At 42.6% G+C, this 17,989-nt stretch overlaps 1 protein-coding gene and 2 non-coding genes across 3 annotated transcripts; all 3 read left to right on the forward strand.

The window, feature by feature from the left end:
- The first annotated feature begins 12,141 nt into the window (after positions 1 to 12,141).
- On the forward strand, positions 12,142 to 15,213 carry Rpl30 (ribosomal protein L30). The gene is made up of 5 exons (XM_059247390.1): positions 12,142 to 12,250; positions 12,358 to 12,410; positions 12,654 to 12,799; positions 14,295 to 14,425; positions 15,087 to 15,213. Exons 2-5 carry the CDS (start codon positions 12,390 to 12,392, stop codon positions 15,134 to 15,136), a joined length of 348 nt encoding a protein of 115 aa, XP_059103373.1. The 5' UTR covers positions 12,142 to 12,250; positions 12,358 to 12,389; the 3' UTR covers positions 15,137 to 15,213.
- LOC131897296 (small nucleolar RNA SNORA72) lies at positions 14,760 to 14,891 on the forward strand. The gene has a single exon (XR_009375646.1). It is a non-coding gene; the product is annotated as a small nucleolar RNA SNORA72 (small nucleolar RNA).
- A 2,070-nt stretch (positions 15,214 to 17,283) lies between the features above and the next one.
- On the forward strand, positions 17,284 to 17,408 carry LOC131897242 (small nucleolar RNA SNORA28). The gene has a single exon (XR_009375604.1). It is a non-coding gene; the product is annotated as a small nucleolar RNA SNORA28 (small nucleolar RNA).
- The last annotated feature ends 581 nt before the right edge of the window (positions 17,409 to 17,989 follow it).

The raw sequence follows: 17,989 nt of genomic DNA on the forward strand, positions 1-17,989 counted from the left end.
TAATCCTGCATTGTCTTTTTAATTAATTAAGAAATTTTTATTTTTAATTTGTTTCTTATTTGTGACAGGGTCCCTACATAGTCCTGGCTGTCCTGGAACTTGCTATGTAGACCAGGTTGGCCTCCAACTCACAGAGATCCACCTGCCTCTGCCTCCTGAGTGCTGAGGTTAAAGGTGTGCACCATCACGCCAGGGCCATTAATTTTTATTTTATGTGTCTGGGTGGACTGTGTACCACCTGTGTGCCTTGTGCCCACAGAGGCCACAAGAGGACGTCAGGTCCTCCGGAAGTGGAATTACAGGTGGTTGTGAGCCGCTTTTTTTTTTTTTTTTTTTTGGTTTTTTGAGACAGGGTTTCTCTGTGTAGCTTTGCAACTTTCCTGGAACTCACTTGGTAGCCCAGGCTGGCCTTGAACTCACAGAGATCCTCCTGGCTCTGCCTCCCGAGTGCTGGAATTAAAGGCCTGCACCACCACAGCCCGGCTCTATGTGGGTGCAGGGAACCTAACCTGGTTTGTCTGGAACAACAACTTAAGCAAGTGCCCATAAGTGCTGAGCCGCCTTTCCAGCCTCCTGCTTTGTCTTCGATGGCTTTAACATTAAGAGTTTGACGCCGGCCTGGTCTACAGAGAGAGATCCAGGAAAGGCACAAAGCTACACAGAGAAACCCTGTCTCGAAAAACCAAAAACCAAAAAACCAAAAAAACAAAAACCAGGCTGTTTAGCGGGCAGTAGTGGTGCAGGCCTTCAATCCCAGCACTCAGGAGGCCGAAGCAGCTGGATCTCTGAGTTCCAGGCCAGCCTGGTCTATAGAGTGAGTTCTAGGACAGCCAGGGTTCTTCTACATGAGAAACCCTGTCTCAAACTAACAAAACAAAACAAACAGGCTATTAGTTTTATTCAGCATTTCTTGATTTGGCTTTGCTTGATTTGTTCAAGACTGTTTTATGTGTTTCCACACGACGCCGTTTGGGCAGCCTTTCATTCTTTTTTAGGAGTCAGCCATACCGGGGCATCTTGATACTGGGAAGTTAATTAGCATTTACTGGGTTTCTCCCCTGCAGTGTCACAATGTATTCTTTGCAGTTTGTGGGGTGGGACTGTTAGGTTAAGTAAGTAATATTCTGTTTCCCATTAAACTATTATAACTACTTTTAACCTATCATCTCTTACTTGGACCAATTATTAAATGGTGAACTTCTACTTATAAATAGAATATATTATTCTTTCTACATTTGTTAATTGCCATTCTATTTTAAAGAAGCCCTTTCCTTTACACCAGTAGATATCCAAAAAGTCTTACAGTACTCAGTGTGTTTCATTATCATCTGTATTAGTTTGCTGGGGCTGCTATAACAAAATACAATAGACTGAGTACCTTGTACAACAGAAATTCATTTGCTCACAGTTCTAGAGCTTAGATCAAGGTGCCAGCCACAGGCTGGTTTCTTCCAAGGCCCTCTCCTTGACTGGTAGATGACTCTTCTTTCCACACATCGTCTTTATGTCTATGTCTTAACACTCCCTTGTAAGAGACTACAGAACTGTTGGTTTGGGGACCCATCATTCTGACTCCACTTAGCACTAAATACTTTCTAAAAATCCTCTCTATAGAAACAGTCACATTAGGAGGTCCATCTTTATCCTATCAGTTTGGATGCAGGGAATGGTTCATGGCATAGAAAACTTCTTTATCCTCAAGTTTTTAAAAATAAAAGTCATGAGCCAGGAGGTGGTGGCTTTAATCCCAGTGCTCGAGAGGCAGAGGCAGTCTGATCTCTGAGTTTGAGGACAGCCTGGTCTATAGAGTTCCAGGGCTACACAGAGAAACCCTGCCTTGAAAACCAAATAAATAAATAAATAAATAAATAAATAAATAGTCATTTTTAGTTTATCTAGTGAAGGCTTTACAAAACTTTTTCTTAGTAAGATATAATTTACATATTAACAAAAACTAAATATGTGACTTTAAATTCCCTAAACTCTACATTTTATGCTAAACTAGGATTCAGTTAACTTCTCTATTTTAGGAATTGTCTGAAGTACCCTCAGGGATAAGTTGTTAACTGAACCTTGGTATCTTCTGTTATCTCCAGTGGAGGCACTTAGTCATCAGGTATTTTGGTAAGGGTTTCTAATGCTGTGAAGAGACACCATGATCACAGCAACTCTTTTTTTTTTTTTTTTTTTTTTTTTTTTTTTTTTTTAAAGATTTATTTATTATGTATACAGTATTCTGTCTGCATGTATCTCTGCAGGCCAGAAGAGGGCACCAGATCTCATTACAGATGGTTGTGAGCCACCATGTGGTTGCTGGGAATTGAACTTAGGACCTTTGGAAGAGCAAGCAGTACTCTTAACCTCTGAGCCACCTCTCCAGCCCCCTCACAGCAACTCTTATAAAGGAAACATTTAATTGGGCTGGCTTACAGTTCAGAGGTTCAGTCCATTGTCTTCCATGGCAGATGGCATGAAGACAGACATGGTGCCGGAGAAGAGCTGAGAGGTCTACATCTGGATGTGCAGGCAACAGGAGTGAATTGTGATACGAGGCAAAGCTTGAGCATGGAGACCTCAAAGCCCGCCCCCACAGTGACACACTTCCTCCAACAAGGCCACGCCTCCTGATAGTGCCACCCCCTATGGGGGCCATTTTTATTCAAACCACCACATCAGGCAAACAATCAGGTCCTAATGAATATCAGTCTTTTTCAGGAATCATCCCATTGCTCAATAAATGGGCTCAGGAGTAAAATAGATGGAGGAATGGGGATGGAAGCCATATTGGACTCAGCAATTTGCTTTTCCCCTTACCAAAGTTTACCTGGCTGATTGGCAACTTCCCACAAAAGTGATGACAAATGCCGCCTCTGAAATGACACTGTGATGAGATCAACAACCTTTTCTTTTGGGGGGGGGAGGGGTGTTTCGAGACAGGGTTTCTCTGTGTAGCTTTGGAGCCTGTCCTGGAACTCACTCTGTAGCCCAGGCTGGCCTCAAACTCACAAAGATCCGCCTGCCTCTGCCTCCCGAGTGCTGGGATTAAAGGCGTGCGCCACCACCATCTGGCAACCTTTTTTTTTTTTTTTTTTTTTTTTTTTTTTTTTTTTTTTGCTTTTTTGCTTTTTAGTTTTTTGAGGCATGGTGTCTCTCTGTAGCCCTGGCCATCCTGGAACTCACTCTGTAGACCAGGCTGGCCTCGAACTCACTCACAAAGATCTGCCTGCTTCTGCCTCCTGAGTGTTGGGACTAAAGTGGGATTAAAGGTGTGTGCAACCATCCAACCTTCTCAAGGAAGATAAAATGGATTGCTTTTAGGATAACAGTGAAGCTAATCTTTTAAAGGTGTGTGTGTGTGTGTGTGTGTGTGTGTGTGTGTGTGTGTGTGTGTATGTGTGTATGCTTGTATGAGTGCAGATGTGTGTGCACAGTGTGTATGTGGAAGTCTGAGGGCAATCTCCAGTGCTGGTCCTCACTTTTCATCTTGTTTGATGCAGAGACTTTGTTTGCTACTGTATAATCCTGTTAGCTGACTCACAAGCTTCCAGGAATTCTCCTGTCTCTACCTCCCATCTTGCTGTAGGAGCGCTGGCGTCACATGCACTATGGCATCCAACTTTATGTGGATTCTATGGATCTGAATTCAGCTCCTCGTGCTTTTGAGGCAAGCACTTTACCTGCTGAGCCATCTCTGCATCCCTAAGTGAACAGATAATTTTTACTGTAATGGATGCTAGATCAAACTTGTTATTCCTACTCAATCTCTCTCTGCCAGTATCATTCATCAGTGGTCCTGTCATCAAGATATTAGACATCCTATTAGAGAGGCTAAGCAAGGAGAGTCACTTGAGTCTAGGATGTTGAGACCAGCTTGGGCAACATAGCAAGACTGTCCCATGTCAGAAAGAGAAAATGAAAACAAGACATTATACCTCCCTGAGACATTCCATTCCATATTGTATCTTGTCAAAGAACTGTTGTTGTTTGTTTTAACTCTTTTGGGGGACCTGTCACCCAGCTCCCAAATAAATCACACACAGAAGCTTATTCTTAATTATAAATACCTGGCCTTAGCTTGGCTTGTTTCTAGCCAGCTTTTCTTAACTTAAATATCCCATAACCCTTATACTTCTAGATGTTTGCCATTCTGTTACTTCTGTAAATCTTACTCTTTCTCCATGGATGGCTGGATGGCTGGGTGACTGACCCCTAGTGCTCTCTCTCTCTCTCTCTCTCTCTCTCTCTCTCTCTCTCTCTCTGTCGTTCCTTGATTTCTTTCTTCCAGACTTATCCTTCTATATCTTCTCTCTGCCTGCCAGCCCTGCCTATCTTTTCTCCTGCCTTGCTATTGGCCATTCATTTCTTTATTAGACCATCGGGTGTTTTAGATAGGAACAGTAACACAGCTTCACAGAGTTAAACAAATGCAACATAAACAGAAGTAACACACCTTAAAATAACATTCCTCAACAAGGAACTCACTTTGTTATGAGACAAAGAAGGAGACAGGTTAATTTCTACATGACTTACTGGTCTTTCCACTCATCTACCCAGAGGCAGACGAACCTATAGAGTGGTGGAGTTGTAAATGAAGCACTCAGTTACGGCACCACCCAAGGTAAGATTGAGGTCCTGTCCTGTGCTCTGGAGTTTGCTTTGAACCGGAGACATACACAGTGCTATTTCTCCCATGCATGACTGGTCTACACAGACCTGGCATCTTGACCTCTGAATAGCTTGTCCATTTGTTGAGCTGCAAAATAAACTGCTTTTCTCCTTAATTGAACTTCTTTCTGTTGTTTTAACACAAGTCATCACTACACAATGCATGCCTCTTCCTGGCTGACCTCAACAATCACCTGTCCTGCCTTATTCTTTAGTCTTGTTAGAAGTCTGGCTTGATGCTCTCTGATCATAACCACTACTGTGATTTTTCAAGGTCGACATTGATGCTTTATATTTCGAAGGCAGTAGTTGATCATTTCACCCCTCATTGATCCTTTTTGTCATTTTTTCCTTCCATATATCCATGTTTTGATTTTATCATAAAATTGCATTATTATTTATTTCTCCATTGAGTAACCTGATACACAGTGTTACAATACTGATAGCACTCTGGTTTAAAGGCAAATTGCCGTATTCCTTTGTTTTCTACCTTTACTAAGGATAAAAAGAGATAACAGACTTTCAAAATATTAGAGATAACATGTAAAACACCATACTTTGTGGACAGACACTTTGAAACACACAAGAGTTCAGTTATAGTAAAATTTTAAAAAAAATGACCCTAAGAAAAACAAAGTAGTCCAAAGACCAAGTTCATAGATAGCACTCTTTTTTCCAAAAGTGTCACTCCACTATAACAAACACAGGAAGGAAGTATTCTTACTTGGTTCTTTGTATCAAAGGGTATAAAAAACTTATGCTAACTTAGATAGAAAATGGCAAAATCAAATAAAATTAGATGAGGGGAAGCATTGCTCTGGCTGGCTTTCAATTCAAGTGTATGGAATGTAGTCTGCTAAACAAAACAGAATCAGAAGCACCCCTCATCGGAGCAGGAAGGGCTATGGGACAAGCACTCCTGCCCCTGTTATTGGGTAGACAGAAAGGTTGGGTAGCTGCTGTTCTCTCTTGCCCCCTCAGTGTTCAGAACGCTTGGATAAGTGCACATTGGTCACTCACCAACTTCTCATTATCCCTCCTTCTTATCAACATATTTATCAGCATGGCTAACGTGGCTGGTAAGAACACAAGGCTGAGTCACACAAAGCACTGAGGCATGCCTTACTATGAACATCAAGTAATTGTTAATGAGTATGATCATTTTAACCGCTGGACAGATAGGGTAGACGCACTGAACCAATAACTATCAGATGAACTTGTTAGTACTGTTTGTGCTCTGACAAGGAATGCAGCCTGTCCCTTCTAATTCTCATAGCAAGAAAGAAAAAACGGGAAGCACAATGAATGTAGGTGCCTGTGGCTTTTACCTTGTTTTGTTTTCAGAAGCTTGGAGTAGCAATTTTGGTGAAGGAGAAACAATGAAGAGTCTTGTGTTAATTTTCTTATCTCATAATTACCTGTTGTTAGGCTCTCAAAATCACACTGAAATGCTAGATACAAAGAAGCATTCAGGAGTAGTAACATCTGGATGGCAAAGTCCTCTCAAAGCACACACAAAGCCTTGTAGTGTGGATTTTTTTTTTTTTTGAGACAGGGTTTTTCTGTGTGGCTTTGGCTATCCTGGAACTAGATCTGTAGACCAGGCTGGCCTTCAACTCAGAGAGACCCAATTGCCTCTGCCCTTCTGCCTCCTCAGTGCTGGGATTTAAGCCATGGGCCACCAACCGCCCAGCACAGAGATTTTTAAAGTAAGAGAATGTTGACTTGGACAATGAACACTTGTATAAACTCCACCTGGATGCTGTAGCTAGTGATACCTTTTTGAATTTGCCCTACTTAGCTCTCTGTTTATCTGCAGATGTTTTACTGGAATTCATCTGAAAATCAAGACATAATAGCAATAATTTTCCAACACAGGCCAAATCTGCCCAGCTGGGTTTTCTAAAAGTGTTTTGTTGGCTTTTACCATACTATAAAAGATATCTGCCCAAAAGCAACTCTTTCTCTTTTTTTAATGTGTATTTTTGGGTTTTGTTTGTTTGTTTTTCAAGATAGGGTTTCTCTGTGTAGCTTTGTGCTTTTCCTGGAACTCACTGTGTAGCCCAGGCAGGCCTCGAACTCACAGAGATCCGCCTGCCTCTGCCTCCCGAGTGCTGGGATTAAAGGCGTGTGCCACCACTGCCCGGCATATGTATGTTTTAGATAGAATTTTATTGCTGTTATAAAACACCATGACTGGGCTTGGGGATTTAGCTCAGTGGTAGAGTGCTTGCCTAGCAAGCAGAAGGCCCTGGGTTCTGTCCTCAGCTCTGGAAAATTAAAAACAAATAAAACAAAAAAATACATCATGGCTAAAATCCACTTGGGGAGGAAACTTTTAACCTACAGTTCCACATCACAGTCCATCACTGATGGAAGTCAGGGCAGGAACCTGGGGACAGGAGCTAATGCAGAGGCCATGGATGAACACTGCTTCCTGGTTTGCTTTCCAAGTCTTGCTCAGCTTGATTTTTTTTTTTTTTTTTTTTTTTGGTTTCTCGAGACAAGAGTTTCTCTGTGTTAACAGTCCTGGCTGTCCTGGAACTTGCTTTGTAGATCAGGCTGACCTCAAACTCACAAAGATCCACCTGCCTCTGCCTCCCAAGTGCTGGGATTAAAGGCATGTACCACCACCGCCTGGCATGATTCTTATACACCCTAGGACCACCTGGTGCTCTCAGCAGCCAGAAGAGGGAATCAGATCCCCTGGGACTGAAGTTGCAGATGTCTGTGACACACCACAGGGTGTTGAGAACTGAGCATGGATCCTCTGGAAGAGCAGCCAGTGCTCTTCACTTTCGGCCCATAAAAATCATACTGTAGTTTTTGAGACAGATCTCACTATGTAGCCCTGTAGTACTCAGTATGCACACCGGGCTAGCCTTGAACTAACTGAGATCTGCCTGCCTCTGCCTCTTGAATGCTGGGATTAAAGGTTGGCATCACCTTGCTTGGCCCCAAACCATAACTTTTTAAAACTTTGAAAGTATAGAATGGTATGGTGTTGAAAACCAGGAGCTAACACCGAGATGTTGCAAGGTCAAAATTTATTTATGGCTGGGCCAAATTTCCCATTTCCCATAGTAGGAGGATGAAGTAGCAAAAACCAAAGACAGAAAGGAGAGCCTCTTTATATGATCATGGGAAGGGTATGTGTTATGGGTTATGGCCAGATAGTTATTAGAACATACCATGAAATAGTTTATGGTCAGTCAATTCTTGGAACATATGAAACAATGAAAACAAATTATGTAAATCATAAGGTTATAGAGGAAGAACAAGTCAAAACAACAACAACAAAACAAGTTGCCCTTCAGCTTGGGACATGATTAGAGACTAACACTATGTTTAACTAGGAAAAGGAAGAGAGCTGGAGTCAGTTGGCCTTAACATGGAACTCAGTGCAAACTAAGGCATCACTATGTTTGATTGGGATCTATCTGGTGATGCACGCCCAGAACCACCTTGGCTATCTCATTCTTTAGGTCTTCTTACATTTAGAATTTATAGGAGTCATCTCAGCTGCTTGTTAGACCCTGATTCTCAGCCCTGACATCCTGAAGTCTCTTCCATAGGCAAGAATCGGAGCTCCAGGTGATCCCAATGCCCACATTTTGTGATATAACTTGTTGTGGGGATATCCACCAGAAAAGACTCTTGGACATGGGCATAAGCCAATAGAAAGTCTCTATTAGCCATCTGGTGACTATACTGGGTGTTTGGGATCCCAGTGTAGCCCTGAGCTTTTCTCAGGGTGAGCTTTTAAGCACAAAAACCCTGTTTTGGTTGACATACTTCAGTTAACAAGAACAGTTAGTCAGAAACAGAACTACAGAAACCAAAAAGCAAGGTTAGTACATTTTGAGACTTTCCTAGAACTATGGATAGATTAGACCTTTGTTTTAGTTTTGGCAGATGGTGCTGTCTAGGTGCTGAGTTTTACAGCCTGAATTGTACTTCCATCATGGAGTCAGTTGTCCTTAGGTCTGGGAGCCTATTAAGTCTGGGGCCTTGTTACATAACTGATGTCTTACAAGACACCAGTTTGAAAATACAATACTAAAGAAGAGTAATTTATTACTTAAAAGGAACTTTTCATGTGATAATTAGTAATGCACACATTATAAAATAGTTCAAACAGTGCTGAAATAGACACAGTAAAAACAAATGTCCTTAAAAAAAAAACAAAACAGAGCTAGGCGTTGTGGTGCACACCTTTAATCCCAGCACTCGGGAGGCAGAGGCAGGCAGATCTCTGTGAGTTTGAGGCCAGCCTGGTCTTCCCTCTCATGAAAACTGTTTACCAGCAGACTGTCCTCCTGGATTTGCTTCCAGTGTCCTTGTTGAGGCTTTACTGTCCCCGCCCCCACATTCCAGTTAATAGTTCAGAGTTCAGTCCTGACTAACTTATTTTTGACACATGGTCTTATGTAGCCCAGGCTGGCCTCAAATTTTCTCGTCACACAAGGATAGCTTTGAACTCCTAACTCTTCTGTCTTAATTCCTGATTGCTAGGATCACAGGCATGGGAGACCATATCTGGTCTTACTTCACCTTTGAAAAACTAATCACTTTCTTTCCAGTTTTGTCCTCTATAAAAAAGATTAATGTGGCCTACAACATTTTCATGACCATTAGTTAAGGTTTATTAAAAGTGTGTTGAAGCCTGCACATTTGTGAACAGCTATTATGTTTTTTATCTAACCATCCTACCTTTATTTTTTCAGATAAGGTCTTAGGAGGGCCTTGAACTTGCTATGTAACTGAGGATGGCCTGGCTTCCTCCCCCTCCTAAGTGCTGGGGTTACAGAGTATGCAACACCACACCCAGTTTTAGGTGGTACTGGGGACAGCATCCAGAACTTTGTGCGTGGTAGGCAAGTGCTCTACCAACTGAGATACAACCCCAGTCATTCTGAAAGCACATTAAAGGACCAGCAGTATAAAGGAGCTAGTCCATGGTGTCATCTGGGGTGAGTACATGATGTCCATAACAGTTTCTTCACACAGCAGTTAGAGTTATACTGTGTCTTAGCATGACATCAGTTTTGAGTGTGGTTCATTGTAATCAAGTATCTACCAAGAATATTTGAGAATGGGGGAAGGTGGGAGAAAGATGCGTAACTGAATGTATAATGTGAACAGGAGGACATCAACATTCCATTCCCAAACTGTACCTGAAGAGAACTGTAATACAAAGTGCTCTTAAGCAGACATTCCATCTCATAATAGCATGACAACCACAAACCAAACAGGTCAGCAAAGAAAAGCACAGGATTAAAAATAGGGAGGGGGGGATGCTGGTATTTTAACCAGTGATGTCACAACTCTAATGGCTTATTTCATTGAATTTTCAGAAGAGCTATTTGTTAGTTTTAAAGTTCATTTAAAGATTAGTATGTTTACAGAACTAGAATAACAGAAGACAAATATCTGGATTTGCATAACCTTGTAATTCCATTTCTGGAACATGGACAGATCCCTGAGGTTAGCTGGCCAGGCAACCTAGCCTAATCTCTAAGCCCCAGGTTCCAGTAAGAGACCCTCTGAAAAAATAAGGTGGACAACTACCAAGGAAGCACACCTGAAATTGGCCCATGGCCTCTGCCCAACTGCACAAGCTTCCACACTAGCCACCATAAGCACACACAAAAAAAGGAAGATCAGGTTAGTAAGTAAGCTGCATGGTGTGTTACTTTGCCCTGGAGGTTGGGAGAAGGCATTGCCTAAATGTTAAAGCAAATAGTATGGTAATCTAACACTACGGTTTGGTCAAATTCACATCAAAATGGGCCCTAAGAGTTGAGTAAGTTTTAATTGTAAAAATACCTAATTTACAGTCCTGGTTCTGTTCCTGTTTCTGCAATACATTAGCTGTAAAAACTTGATAATAACAAGGTTTCTATCTCATAGTGTGTGAGTGTATGGTGGTTAGGTAAATGTTATATAGTTTCTAGCGTCTTTTTTTTTTTTTTTTAAATTCAAGATCAATTTACAGAGATTGCCTGCCTCTCCTGGGATTAAAGGCATAGGCCAACAGGACCGCATGGCTCGTGGATATTTTTGAAATTATTATTATTATTATTATTAAGATTTATTATGTATACAGTGTTCTGCTTGAATGTATGTCTGCACACCAAAAGAGGGCACCAGATCTCATTTAGATGATTGTGAGCTGCCACGTGGTTGCTGGGAATTGAACTCAGGACCTCTGGAAGAGCTGTCAGTGCTCTTAACCTGAGCCATCTCTCCAGCCCCTTGAAATTATTTTTATGTCAGGGTGGCGAAAGCCTTTAATCCCAGGCAGAGGCAGGCGGATCTCTGTGCGTTCCAGGCGAGCCTGATCTACAAATAGAGTTCCAAGACAGCCAGAGCTGTTACACAGAGAAACCCTGTCTCAAAAAACAAAGAAATTATTACGGGTGTGTGTGGAGGGGGTGTTAATGTTCTTCCCTCTCCCAACCTCCAGGGCAAAGTAACACACCATGCAGCTTACTTACTAACCTGATCTTCCTTTTTTTGTGTGTGCGTATGGTGGCTAGTGTGGAAGCTTGTGTAGTTGGGCAGGGGCCATGGGCCAGTTTCAGGTGTGCTTCCTCGGTAGTTGTCCACCTTATTTTTTCAGAGGGTCTCTTACCTGGGGCTTAGAGATTAGGCTAGGTTGCCTGGCCAGCTAGCCTCAGGGATCTGTCCATGTTCCAGAAATGGAATTACAAGCGTGCACAAACACGCCAGACTTTTTGCGGGGTTGGGGTGGGTAGGTTTAGGCATAGAATTCAGGTCCTCACATTTACCGACAGCACACTCTCAACAGCCCCGGGTTTGTTGGTGCTAGTAAGTAGAAAAGGCTTTCAATCTTTTTTTTTTTTTTTCCCTTGAATATCTCATGTTACATTTATACGACGGTCCAAGTTTCAGAGCGAAAAGATTTTAAAAATATTTTTATTAAGGCTACTTCTCTACTTTTGTATTCGAATGTGTGCGTCCAAGCGCAGACCAGAGAACAAACTGCTAGGGTAGTCTCTCCTTCCACCACGTGGGTCTCGAACTCAGTTCATCCACTTGGTGGGAAGCGCATTGACCCACTGAGCCACCTCGCCGAGTCTGGATTTGTTTACTGCAGTCCCTTTGCTAAGCGTCCGGGGAAGTTGCGGAGCGGCAACCTGGACCACCGGCACAGAGCTGCTTCCGCTCGCGAAGGGCGGACGCAGGAGAGCGGCGTCCCGGGTCCTCCGGACCCACCCGCGGCAACATCCGCCAGAGACCAGTCAGCAGCTGCCAGGCCCTGGTGGCCGCCGCCCCGCACACCGCGGCGTCGCCGTGCTCGCCAGCTCCCGGCCGACTCCGGCTCTCCCCGCCTCAGCCCGCAGCTTCGGAACAAGCCAGGCGGCATCCGGGCCGCCAAACTAACCCAGTTCCCATAGCAACTGGCGGCGGCAGGCCGCCCCTAGCCAGGGCCCTTCCGCGTGTGAGCGGCTTCTACTTCCGCTTCCGGTCCCAGCGTCCCCCTGTTCGCCCAGAAGAGCTTTGCATTGTGGGAGCTCCTTCCTTTCTCGCTCCCCGGCCATCTTGGCGGCTGGTGTCGGTGAGTGAGCTCTGCTGGGTGGAGGTTTAGGCGGCGCGGGGAGCCCCGCTGGTTGGTGTTTGGCGCTCCGGATCCTAATCCTCTCTTTTGCCTTCTCCGTGTGCTAGGTTGGGGGCTGTCCCGCACCTAAGGCAGGAAGATGGTGGCCGCAAAGAAGACGGTGAGTGAAGCCGACCGGGCCGGAAGCCGATTCACGTGGAGAGCCGGGTCTGGGCCGGGGCGGGTTGATAGGAGCGCGCTGGGGCATAGCATGCCGCCGCCGTCCAGGGATTCAGAGCGACCCCGAGAGGCTCTCTGTGACTTCCCGGGCAGTATTAAAGGGTTCAGTTCCAGGGGTCTGGGACTGGATTTGATTTTTGAGGTGGCTGCACCTGGTTTTCAAGTCTCAATGTTTGCGTTGTAGAAAAAGTCTCTGGAGTCGATCAACTCTAGGCTCCAACTTGTCATGAAAAGTGGAAAGTACGTGCTGGGGTACAAACAGACTCTGAAGATGATCAGACAGGGCAAAGCGAAATTGGTTATCCTCGCCAACAACTGTCCAGCTTTGAGGTAATGGAGGGAACCCGAGTGTGTGTGGACGAATGTCCAGCATTGGGGAGAATGATTATTAGGATGGTTGTTGCTCTCTGATGTGTGTGCTTCTGCAAGCCTACCTTTGAAGCACAGTGCGTGACAGGAGCGATGCAAACGATACACGTTCAGGGAAGCACAGGGGCATGTTTTCTCTGTATTTTGTGCTTCCCTATTTTTTTTTTTTTTTTTTTTTTTACACTCCATTGCATGTGCCTGTTTTAGTTTAGAAAAGTTCTGGATGGTTTATGGAGGTGAAGGTATAAAACCATCCATTTAGCAGTGTCCAATTTTCTGAACATATGTTTATTCTTAATTAACTACTTGAGCTTGAACATAGTGAGCATTGTAAATAAGCTAAAGAAACTTGCAAAATATAAGCCCCTTGATTTTTCGGTGGCAGTTGAGTGCCTCTTCAGTCTTGTGTAGGGTGTCTACACCTTTTTTTTTTCCCCGAGACAGGGTTTCACCGTGTAGCTTTGCGTCTTTCCTGGATCTCGCTCAGTATACCAGGCTGGCCTCGAACTCACAGAGATCCGCCTGGCTCTGCCTCCCGAGTGCTGGTGGGTGTCTATACTTAGTGGCAGAATTCGGAGTGTTTGGTCTTATTCTAAACCTTTCAAGTTTATAGGGGATTTTTATTCTTTATATTTTTAACCTACCAGTTATAGTAACAGTATAGACATCCATTGTTAAATATAATCTCAGACTCGGGGCCGGGGGCAGGATGGGGTTCAGGTTCCATTTTAGAAGCTCCTTGTGGCACTATTGATGGTCTGTGGGACTTTGAGATCCTAACCATTTGTGTCCATTGAGTTGGCACTGAAGTGTTTACTCTTTAAGTAATAGTATCAATCCTTACGTAGTCTTCGGGGTGCTAGTGGGTGGTTAAGAAGGCTTAACTTTTTTTTTTAAAGTTTCTTACCCTTCACTTTTATTTGCCTTAGTTTCTTTGTTAGTTAAAATGGAGTACATAATACCTATTGTTAAGTTTCAGACACTGCTAAGTTCAACCCCCTCCCCCCTTTTTTTTAAGTTTATTTGTAATTGTTTGTGAGAGAGAGTGAATGCATGGGCCCTTGGGAATCCAGGAGTGGGTGTCAGATCCCCTGGAGCAGCAGTTGTGAGGTGGTTGGTCTGGGTGCTGGGAACTGAACTTGGGTCTTTTGTAGGCAATACCAGCTTTTGCTGAGATATCTGTCCCACCCATTTTTTAAATGTTTGTTACAACCTCTTTTACTAACCTAGATATATCCTCATCATCCTGTAACCCCTCCCCCTTTTCAAGTGCCTTACACATTTTAAACTTTAGTGATTTGAAACATGAACACAACATACTTAGAATACTACCTAAACAAAATGAGTATTCGGTAGGTAATTTGCAGGGTACACTTGGAAGAGATCTGGTTACTATGGTAACCATCTATCAGTACTTTGATATGGTATTTATTTGACTTTTTTGTTGTTCCCAAAGGAAATCTGAAATAGAATACTATGCCATGTTGGCTAAAACTGGTGTTCATCACTACAGTGGCAATAACATTGAATTGGGCACAGCATGTGGAAAATACTACAGAGTATGCACACTGGCTATCATTGACCCAGGTATGCTTTTTAAATCATAAAATATTTTCTTCCTTTCTAATGTTAGTGCTCCTTACTAGACAGTGGCTTTGGTGCCTGAGTTCAGACCATTAGTATTTTAATATTGCAAGAGAGATGTCATAATTATATTTTGTAGAGAATTGATGATGCATGCCAGTACACTGTAATTGGCTTTGCCCTAAATATAAAAAGTTTTTAACTTTGAGATTATGAACTTGGTTAATGAGACACTTAATAGTTTGTTAGAAGGTGGAAATAGCAGGTGAAGTAAAAAGTAATCTTTGTTGCTTGGGAATAAACAGTTTGGGCTGAGTGCCTGCAAATTCGTAGAACACTGCGAATATTCTCGCTGTTCTGATTCTGTGATAATCAGGACAGGCTAGACATTCGCTATAGTATGACCATGCATGTGTCCCCAGGCCTGGTTCTTTACCTAGGTCTGGTTTTCTCAATGCTGGTGACAAGCCAGGTCTGGTTTATTGTGATTGTTCTGTACGATCGTAGGATGGCTGAGGTTCTAAGAGTGACAGCAACTACTGTAATATTTGCAGATAGTGCTAATCTGCCTCCTAAGCTAAAGAACAGTCAGCCACTCCAGGGACCTTCTGTGACTGTCAGTTGCCATTACATGAATTGTAAAACTATTATTTTTATTTTCTAGGTGATTCTGATATTATTAGAAGCATGCCAGAACAGACTGGTGAAAAGTAAACCAGGAAAGTTTTTCTTTAATAAAACTTTACCAGAGCTCCTTTTAAAAACATTGTGTCCCTTTGGGTTGTTTTCTTCCTAACTTTTGGTTCTCTTACACTTGAATGGAGGATTAGAGCCATCGAAACCACAGAGTCTGGTGGCAAGACTTAGGTGAAGTTACATTGCCTGGTTTCCATTTTGTGGGGTTTTGTTTTGTTAAACAAACACTGTATTGCTGCAAACAAAATGAGTGGGACCACAGGGGTGTTTCAGAGTTTAGAATTCCAGTGTTGAATACACATTTGTGTTTATATAATATATATCTAATGAGAAGGCCTTGTTATTTGGTATTTTTTGTGGGTAGGTGTGTTTAGGCTAGAGGTTGACCGGTGTTTTCCTCCATCACTCTTTACCTTATATACCTAACCTAACCTTACATACCGAGTCATGGTCTCTCACTTAAACCTAGGTAGAGTCTGGCAATTCCAGCGCTAGTTTAGCTAGCCAGCTTCCTCGTGGGGTCTCCTGAGTGATAGAATCACAGGCTGGTTACCCTGTACATCCACCATTTATTTATTTTACATGGATCCTGGAGGTTTGAGCTTCAGCTTTGTCACTGAGCTGTTATTCCCAGCCCCTGTGAAGACAGGCTTGTGATTCTGGTCTCAGGGTGTTTGAGAGGCATTGGTGTAGCAAAATTTGTGACTGACCAAATCTATGTAGCAAGGGGATTGAGTGAAATGCTTGCTGTGGAAAGAAAGCTTGTACAACTTCAGAGTAAGCCTAGTCTTCAGTTCATAGTGTGTCAGGTTGTCCAGGTGTGTTTTATATCCTTCAGTTCTAAAAAGTGAATGTCCCCAAAATTGTCCCATATGACCCTTATCCTACCCATGTTAATATTTTTTCGGGAGACTCAAACTAATTTGGGGGAGAATACTGACTTGGTATTCTGTTATATATAGAACCAAATGGGCTTGGTATGTATACTATATGTAATCTGCTAAGCCTTTGAAGGAAGCTTCAGGAGTATCAGAAAGGCTTCCTTCTTAGGCTCTCCTTCCATCCACCAAGGATACTTTCTCTATACTATCCAGAGTCAAAGTTGATTATCCGTAATAGCTACATAACTCTGGTGTGTCTCCCCTTTTGACAGTGAGGAGTTTGGTTTCTTTCAAGGTAGCATGTTAAATGGTTTCAGAAGTTAACCTAAGGTGGATGTACTTCAAAGAGTGACTGGAGCTTCATTGTCCCGTCTCATTTGGGGAGCAGCATTAACATTTTGTAATCAGCAGGTCAGCGGGGAGGGGCTGTAAAGAACCAGCCTTTCTCATTTTTGATTCTTCCATCTTGTTGCAACACCCCCCCCCCCCATGGTGACTTCTCCCTCAACCTCCCACCCCCAGCTTTAAACTAGAATGTTTCTAGGTTAAGAAGTATTGGCTGAGTTGAGGATTTTAAGTGTTCTCAATTCTTGGTGTTTACATACTTAAAACTGGTGTGCTCAAAATCAGGTACTAAATCTTGTATGCAGATTGGTTAGGTGTGCTTTTTAGAGCTATTTCCATGGTTCAGAGTCAGTGTCTTGGTTAAAGTTAGTGTGTTTGTCTCCTACAGTGGACCTTTCATGCTCTTTGAGTAATTTTGAATTACTTTCCCCTCCAAATTAACTACTTCCTATTTAATTTCTTAATGTATGGTGTACTGAAGAATTTCAAAGCACAAATGACTGATGTACTATATATGTAGTTTGTATGTTGTAACTTGGCTACAGGCATTTAGAATTTTTTTTAACATGTGGTTTCTAGGGCTTTGTGTAGGTAGTGTTAATATGGTATAAGATAATTTGGCTTTTAATTTATGCATACTTTTGTCTAGTCATTGTGTCTGCAAGGATGGTTTAAAATGAAAGTTCAAAGCTAGGTGATAGGAAACACCTTCCTCGGGTGTGTTTCTGTGGAGCAGCTGTGGTGAAGTGCCAATGTGCTGCTACATCAGGGATGGCAAAAGTCGGCGTTCTAAGGTGTTCTTTTCTGATTAAAATGAACTAAGATTTCAGTTGGGTTGCTTTAATATGAGGGATTGCAGGGAATTCTAGCCGAGTGGACTCCTGTTAGGTGTGGAGACAAGTGCCAAAGAAGGTGGCTATTGAGTGTGTTAAAAATTGCAAGCAACACTCTGTGGCAGATGAACAAACTATCTGACACAATTTGAGCTTGCTATAGCAAGAAAGTCTAACCTATTCCGGTGTTCTCTTCCTCATGAGACAAGCCGTTATATAGGCTCTAACAATATTTAAGAAACAAAGAATTACAATTACGTAAGCAACAGCCAATGGTGGTGTGTGGAGAAGAAACTAAATTTTAGGCAAGTCATGAATGGAGTTAGTTGTATAATGTGGAAGATGGTCATGTTTCATGGGAAGGTTTTCTCTGGACCTTTGCTGTGCTTTTGCCCATGGTGGCAGGTTTCCTGCTCCCATTCTGGACTTAGCTGTATTTGATCTGAGGACAAGTCCAGTAGTCCAGTCGAGGCTAGGTGCCACCTAGTTAAAATTGAGCCTTTTTGTTTTTTTTTAATAGCATTAGTCACATCTGCCTCTTACTAAACTGTGGTCCTAGAGACCTAGGGACTCAGCATTTTCAACTTGATACTACATAAAAATTTGAGTGAATATTTTTCTGGTGCTAAAACAGGTCCCCATTATACTTGTGATTATCTAGTCCAGAACTTTTCAAACATTTTGTCTTGATAATAGTAACTTTTCAATATCTTATATACATTTACGATTTAATTTGCTATCTCCCATCTGGTTCAGAGAGTCAAGACAAAAAATATATTCTGTCTTCATCTTCTCAGTATAAACCCACCTAA

The sequence above is a fragment of the Peromyscus eremicus genome, chromosome 20 (genome assembly GCF_949786415.1).
Source record: "Peromyscus eremicus chromosome 20, PerEre_H2_v1, whole genome shotgun sequence".
NCBI lineage: Eukaryota > Metazoa > Chordata > Mammalia > Rodentia > Cricetidae > Peromyscus > Peromyscus eremicus.